Source organism: Cyclopterus lumpus, chromosome 1, assembly GCF_009769545.1.
Source record: "Cyclopterus lumpus isolate fCycLum1 chromosome 1, fCycLum1.pri, whole genome shotgun sequence".
Taxonomy (NCBI): Eukaryota; Metazoa; Chordata; class Actinopteri; order Perciformes; family Cyclopteridae; genus Cyclopterus; species Cyclopterus lumpus.
The window spans coordinates 10479768-10486751 of record NC_046966.1 but is presented as its reverse complement, the minus strand read 5'-3'; the positions used below and the strand labels follow the sequence as shown (position 1 = coordinate 10486751).

The window sequence follows — 6984 nt, the reverse complement described above, 5'->3', positions numbered from 1 at the left end:
CCACACACACTTATCCAGCCCTCTTTCCTTCATTTCTCGAGTCCAGAGAAGCGGTCCCGGAACTCGGTAGAGGACCAGGACTTGTCTTGCGGGACTCACGCAGACAGGCAGTCCAGGGAGTCCAGGGTGAGGAAGACGTCCGCCTTGCACTGGAAGGTGCCCGTCCCGTCCCGCAGCAGCTCGCAGCTCTTCAGGTTTGGAGAGATGTCCTTCACACAGATGGACTGCAGGAGTTGAGAATAAGTGATGAGATCATTGGAAGTTAACAACTGAAAATGTTTCTGTCTGGACTAAGCCCCGTCAAACCAACAGGACAGGCTTGTATTTCGTTTAGCTCCTAAACTACTAAACGTATTCTATACTGCCGTAATAAAACAAATGTTGTCAAACAGTCGTTTATAGATAGATCCCTATATGTTGTTAATCTTTATTCAGGTTGTGTAGGTAATGATTATTTATCCATTTCAACAGCAGTTTTGTCCCCATCTTTCTTCACTAATGCAGTTACAGTATCTGCGCTGTGATGCAGCGGTGGCTGGTTTGCCCTTTTACGCACGAGTTGTTTGAGTTAAGATGTTGATCTCAACAGTTTGTGTCGTATTTATGAAAGCAAAGGTAACACACGTGCTGTCTAATATCGGCCTACGACTTCTTTCAGTATTTATAAATGTGAGCCACATTGTGAGCCACATTTATAAATATGGTGCTGAAAGGAAAGCAATTTTTACTCGTCTCTTTATTTTATCATCAGTGTAAAAAAAAAAAACCCTATAAAACAGGAATAAAGAATGTTGTATCTTAATTGTACTTGCCATGCTTTTTAGGATTGAGATCTGCCTGTTAGTCTCTGGAATCAGGTTGTTAGATGCGGTCTCTCCGCTTTCCATCAGCGTCTCATCGGATTCGGACCTCCGGACGTAAGGCGACCTCCTGATACCGGACAGCAACCCGGAGGCACGACCCACCGAGTAGTAACTAGGCCCGGTTGACTGCTTGTACCAGGCTTCGACTGGATGGCAAGAGATGAGCAGAGACACTCCGACGCACACCACGGCAAACCTGACTGACCTCTCCATGTCTGGAACCGTCTGGGCACTTCTTACGCAAAGGAAAACGGTGCTTATCTCGTCTGTTGTTGGTCACAGGCCGACTTTATGTTTTGCTGGGTGTTTGGAAAACTTTCTGCTGCTTATATAGGCAGAATGGGCGATGTTATCATGAGCCAGGACGTTCGTCAAATCAGAATTGAGGTGGGCGGATGGTGATCCGTCTTTACGCGTGAGAAGAAAGAAAGAAGACCAATCCGAATTGATCAGATTTGGATGGTTTGTTGGAGGAGGAGGAGGGGGGGGGGGGGGGGGGGGGGGGCGTGTGTGTTATAGAGTATGAGGGGGTTGGAGATGTAAATGGGCATCACTCATCATAATGATGTAAGTGGTCAAAACTGAAAGATGCTCACAGTCTATAAATTAATGAGGAGGGACTTTGTAGCCTACGTCACACTAATCTGAAAAAATTAATTCTTGAATTTAAAAAATCTTGAATGTCTAAGATACAAGTTAGTTGATATCATTTTGGTATTTGGATTAAATTTCTATTGAAAATCACACACGGGTGCATCAAAGCTTTTAAATGCGGTCGGTGTTTACACTGCATGCTCAAAGTAAAATCACTGCGCATTCAGAAGACCTCAACATGAGTGAACATGAAGTATAAAAAAGAGATCAATAAACACAAGTAAAAAATCGACTGATCCAAATCGTATTCCGTCCTAACAGCTTTCTACACATGGATTGAGAAGCATTCTTACTTCAAAGTGAGGAATCAATACGAACCCTTTTCCCGATTGATTTGCCGACCTCACCGGTCAGGCGTCGTGAGCTCTGCATAAGCAGAACCGTCGTAATGGGGACTAAACACAAAGAAGGATGCATCTACATTTGTTCAATCAAATAACAAAACAACAGGTACATATTGTGTAACCAGGATTGGTGGATGAAAACATGTTCCTTAAATGTTTATAGACAGATAAGAAGGACTTGAAAGATGAACTTATAAAGAGGAATGATGCTTTACCAAAAACAATGTTAATTCAAGTTGTGTTTATTTTTGATTATTTAAAGCAGCACTGACATACAAAAATAAAACTACAATTAAATGTCATTTATTTTATAAAAAGAATGAGATCATGTACACGAACATGTCAATCCAGATGAGTAAAAGTATTAGAGTCCATTAAGAGTCCATCAGAGTCCGTTGTAGAGTGGTCTGCAGTGCGGCTCTAGTTTGTCCTCCAGGACGTAGTCCGGTCCACAGACCCAGGGGTCCCCCGTGTCCCACTGCCACTTCTGCAGACTCTGCCTCAGGCTCTCCAGCACGCCGCTGTAGGACGGGTCTGACACCAGGTTCCTCGTTTCCAGCGGGTCGGTCCTGTGTTGGTGAAGCATTTGATCAAATTCAAAAACCGAGAGGACAAGGTTGTGTTGCCCTGCAATGAGGTCCCTATAATTAGTATCAGATTACATATTTCTTTCTGGGAAATCTTCCTAGAAGATGATTGTGAAACTATTTATAATAAAATAAAGCTTCATCGTTTTGATTCCAAGGATGAGGGTCAAAATGTAGTTTCAAATGGACTCTCCATTCTGCCAGAAATAAAATGTATGTGGAGAAATACTACATGACACATGTATATTTGTGTCTGTTTTTGTTTTGGCATAAGCTTTGATATATATAATATATACTTCAATCGGCCTAAAACTGCACCATGTGAAATCCATAACTTCCCATCAACAAAATACAGAAGACGTGACTTCAGTCTCACCACAAGCAAGCCTCAAAAACATGGTGGTTGAGAATCAAGTTAAATTCAAAAGGCAATTGAATTTTAAAATTCAAACACATTTTTGTTAGTATTTCAGTCAAAGGCAGAACTGTGTGCAAGCAATGTCCGTGCTCTCTGGCCGCATTAGGTCAGACATGCAAATGATAAATTGTACTTTAAAGTAATTTAGTCTTAAAATATCGAGAAATAGGGTTTTGTCCAACCAACTGACTAAAACTGGGAAGTGCACCCATTTTCCCTTGTGAATATTAAGATTTCATTTTGTTTTAGGACACTTTCTCTCCTTTATGGTGCGAGCCTCTGAACATTTCCTTATGACTAAATGACTCAAATATGAACGTAGCTCATTTAAAATCAGAAGGGCTTGTGTCATCCACCCATCATGGTCAAGTATTGTGATCACTCTTCTTTGATCTCTAAGCTCATTTACCAAATGTGACATTTATTTATCTGTTAATCACCATGGTGAAACACGATGAGCGGTAACAGACCTGGAGTCAAACAGCTCCCAGCGCTCTCTGTAGTAATACTGCTGCAGGCTTTTGAACCAGTGAGTGGGCTCACTCAGCCTTGTGCGGTTCAGCAGGTCTTGGAAGGTGGGGGACACGTACAGGTCCTGGTCGATGGGGAAGGGCATGCGGTAGTGAAGGTTGTGGAGTAGGTGGTACGCCCCCTGGTGGACGGAGCGGGTTGGGTAGTACATGGTTACCTGAAATTAAAACGACAGCAGTGAAGGCCGTGTGTTTGGTTGTTTCCGTTTGTGAGCGTGGTGATGAGCTCCTGCCTGAAGGCAGCGATGCTCACGGACCTCGTGGAGGGACTGGCTGGCGTAGACGGTGTGCCAGCTGAGGGGCTCAGCGATCAGGGCAGGCAGTAAGGAGCGACCGGTGAGGTGGACCGGGGCGCCGGGGAGGCTGTAGGCCGGGTAGGGAACAGAGAACCAGTCCAGAATGGTGGGTGTGATGTCTGCCAAAAATAAAAACTTTTCAAGCTAAATAAACCGTTTAAAAACACACTAGAAACAGGTCTGTTCTTATTGGGTGATGGGGGAAAGTTGACATGGCGATACATGTTTTTTCATAGAACAGAATTATTTATGTTAAAGTCTAACATACACCTACTAGTTATATATGAGAATTATTGCCATAGAAATGATTTTAATTGATGTTATTTTCATAATTATATATCATCTTATCCTTTTTATCCTACTTTATCTGCTGCTGATACATCATTGCAAAGTCTCCCTCTTGTGGCCAATTGAGCACATGAGATGAACACATTGACCTCCCTGTTCATTCATTTGTGTGGGCCAGTGGTTTACCAACCTGGAAACACACGGATACATCGGTCACAAAAAAATAAGTAAAGAAATTCTGTATTCATTCTCTAACACCTTTACCTTTTTAGTGTGTAATAATCTGAGAAAAATCACTCTTTGGTTGAACTGCTCACAACTCACTTCCCACTAAGGCCATATGCTGTCATGAGACAGACAGATCACTTAGAAGAAGAAGGTATTGCTTCATTATAAAGAGTCACAAAACCCAAAAGGTGTGTCTGCCACTGCTGTGAGCGCTAAACTAGAATCAAACCTTCTCTGGACACCGTGCCCTCCTCCGCATGTGGCTGCTGGACTTGATGCTGCACTTTCATGTATAAAAGCCTTCCCAACGTCTCTGTGCCATCCATCTCTTACCCAGCAGGCTTACGTAGGCCTGGCTGGTGTCTCCCCATCGCCCCCTGTGCTCTGGAGAGGACACCAGCATGGGCTCTGCTGTCCCGGAGCGATACAGGTTGGTTCTGCCGTTCGGGAAGGGGATGCCGTTATCCGAGCTGTAGATGACCAGAGTGTCGTTCTCATAACCAGCGTCTTTGAGCTCCTGAAGAACCAAACCGATGCCTGCAGAGGAAATTCACACCATTATAGCTCAGTGCTTTACAAGAGTAGCTTCTCTCTGTTCGCTTTTGTTGTGCCTTTGTGTCGTTATTATTGCTGTTGTTCCATACCTTGGTCCAGCCTGCTGACCGTGGTGTACTGGGCAGCCAAGTCAGCTCGTGCTACAGGCGTGTCCGGCACAAAAGGAGGAACCTGAAGTTGAGGACCGGCCAGATTAATGTGTGTTAGAGCTCAGCGATTTGATACATGGATCAAAGATTTATGAATTGTGTTTGTTAAATATCATTATAACAGCATCAGTAGAAGTTTGACCATGAAGTCAAAATACAAATGTACATGTTTACACCTGATGGGACACTGACACAAAAATGACGTTGCTGATGTAAAAATGTTATGGTTATAATACAACAAATGTGTAACACTTTTTTTTTTTTAAACAAGTAAATGTAAAAAAAAAAGTATGTTGTTTTACACACATACAAATGTTTACAGCTAAATATCCTTGTTTTCTTAAGAGAGTGGGATTTCTTGATATATTTCAAAACCAAAAATGTGTCCGTCACTGACCTTTACTTGTTCTGGTGTGTAATATTTGGGTGTCCAGTCAGGTATCCTACCCATCCCCATCTCACCATTCCCAAACTTCTCACAGAAAGCTCCATACTGAGGCTGTGAGTGGCCACATCGGTGGGTGTCATGAAAGGCAACATACAGGAAAAAAGGCCTCTCGTCATCTTTTATATTGTCTTTATTCTCTTCTTTCTTTCGCCTTTGTTCAAAAGCTTCTTCGTTATGAGTCTGGAAAAACTTGCGGACCAGGAGTTTGATGCGGGTGATGTTCCTCCCCACCTGGAGGACAGAGCTGTTCTCCTCTGTGTACGCAAAATCAAAAGGGTAAACAGATCCAGGGCCGACATGCTTCTTCCCAATTATACCTGTGTGAGTGACAATACAAGGGAATAACATGGTGATTAGAGTGTGTGAGAGGAGACTTGAAATAAACTGGTCTCTTTGTGACTTACCTGTGTGTACGTTGGCTTGGCTGAGGAGCAGCGGAAGACTTTGAACTCCGTCAAACGAGTTGAAGTGGTGAACACCCTGATGAAGCCCATACATGCCGTTCTGGTGCTAAAAACACATCAAACCCACTTAAAAACGGTGCCTTCATGTGTGTGTGTGTGTGTGTGTGTGTGTGTGTGTGTATACCTGTGGCAGGCCGGTGAGGATGGTGGAGCGGCTGGGGGAGCAGCTGCTGACGGAGGTGAAGGCATTGCTGAACACCAGGCTGCGCTGGGCCAGAGAGCGCAGGTGCGGCGTGTGGACCACAGAGTTGTTGTACACCTCCGTCTCAAAACCTGCATCATCGGCTGGAAGATGGAAAAGACACATTTCTGGGCTCTCTGTTGTATGTGGACAACATTTTGTAACCTGGCTGCAGGGATTTGCTCCGATTCAGCCACAAGAACATTCTTGATGTCGCCCACTGTTGTCGTTTCAGTTTATCCCAAAGGTGCCGAATGGGGTTGAACACAGTGCCGGCAAGTTCTTTCACACCAAGCTGAAGGAGCTATTTATTCTAATGACCTGGCTGAAACTGTTGCTCCACAGTCGAAGGCACATTGTTGTCATTGAACGCTGCAGCATTAGGATCTCCCTTAAATGAAATACGTAGACGCACGTGGATAGGCTTGTCATCATTTATACAGAGAAGTTGTTATTTTGTTCAACTCACTCTGTATAATGCATGAGGATTTATTACAGTTCTGTTATGCTGCATTTGTCTTCGACAGGTGTACCTGGTAAACTGGTGACTGTATATATCCTACCAGTTCAAAGGGCATTTGAAGTGATTAAAACTGTCACTACTCTCCACTGGATATAAATGTAAAAGTCCACTCACCAATTATTAGAAGGACATTTCTCTTCTTTGCCTCTCCGATGCAACACGATGCCAAGATGAGAAGAACACACTCGAGCAGCATGATGAGGATTATCTCTCCTCACTGTTATCCTGAAAGCTCTCCTGACTCTCAGACTCTCTGCTCGTTTGGCTTTGAAACATCTAAATTGAGTCAAAACAATTACCTTCAAACCGTGAAACAAGTGAAGTCGTCAAACATGAATCTGTGTCTAAAGTACACACACTGACAGCTCGAGTTATATGTTACAAGCTACATCTTCGTCGGTGTTGGATTTGTTTTCACGTCTTCCGCAAAAAAACTTATACCCCGCCCACTCGAGG

At 43.6% G+C, this 6984-nt stretch overlaps 2 protein-coding genes across 4 annotated transcripts; both read right to left on the bottom strand.

Annotated features, from left to right (window-relative positions):
• Nucleotides 1-95: 95 nt before the first annotated feature.
• On the bottom strand, nucleotides 96-1244 carry npb (neuropeptide B). The gene is made up of 2 exons (XM_034543654.1): nucleotides 813-1244; nucleotides 96-224 (listed from the first exon to the last, which is right to left on the bottom strand). Exons 1-2 carry the CDS (start codon nucleotides 1074-1076, stop codon nucleotides 96-98), a joined length of 393 nt encoding a protein of 130 aa, XP_034399545.1. The 5' UTR covers nucleotides 1077-1244.
• An 845-nt stretch (nucleotides 1245-2089) lies between these two features.
• On the bottom strand, nucleotides 2090-6972 carry sgsh (N-sulfoglucosamine sulfohydrolase (sulfamidase)). Of its 3 annotated transcripts, XM_034543638.1 has the most exons (10): nucleotides 6643-6957; nucleotides 5949-6109; nucleotides 5765-5870; nucleotides 5559-5677; nucleotides 5310-5411; nucleotides 4853-4934; nucleotides 4542-4745; nucleotides 3654-3811; nucleotides 3337-3554; nucleotides 2105-2430 (listed from the first exon to the last, which is right to left on the bottom strand). In XM_034543638.1, exons 1-10 carry the CDS (start codon nucleotides 6722-6724, stop codon nucleotides 2247-2249), a joined length of 1416 nt encoding a protein of 471 aa, XP_034399529.1. In that variant the 5' UTR covers nucleotides 6725-6957; the 3' UTR covers nucleotides 2105-2246. The 3 variants fall into 3 exon arrangements, 2 of the variants coding, with proteins under 2 accessions (XP_034399521.1, XP_034399529.1); XM_034543630.1 differs by having other exon boundaries at nucleotides 2090-2430; nucleotides 5310-5677; nucleotides 6643-6972; XR_004610051.1 differs by lacking the exons at nucleotides 2105-2430; nucleotides 3337-3554 and having other exon boundaries at nucleotides 3711-3811; nucleotides 4438-4745; nucleotides 5310-5677.
• Nucleotides 6973-6984: the final 12 nt, after the last annotated feature.

Coding starts and splice junctions, on each gene's coding strand:
- sgsh (XM_034543630.1), bottom strand. CDS start 6,724: ATGCTGCTCGAGTGTGTTCTTCTCATCTTGGCATCGTGTTGCATCGGA. Junction 4,746..4,852: donor GGTCAGCAGGCTGGACCAAG/GTATGGAACAAC, acceptor TTTCCTCTGCAG/GCATCGGTTTGGTTCTTCAG. Junction 3,555..3,653: donor CCAGCCAGTCCCTCCACGAG/GTCCGTGAGCAT, acceptor TTTTAATTTCAG/GTAACCATGTACTACCCAAC.
- npb (XM_034543654.1), bottom strand. CDS start 1,076: ATGGAGAGGTCAGTCAGGTTTGCCGTGGTGTGCGTCGGAGTGTCTCTG. Junction 225..812: donor TCTCAATCCTAAAAAGCATG/GCAAGTACAATT, acceptor CAACTCCTGCAG/TCCATCTGTGTGAAGGACAT.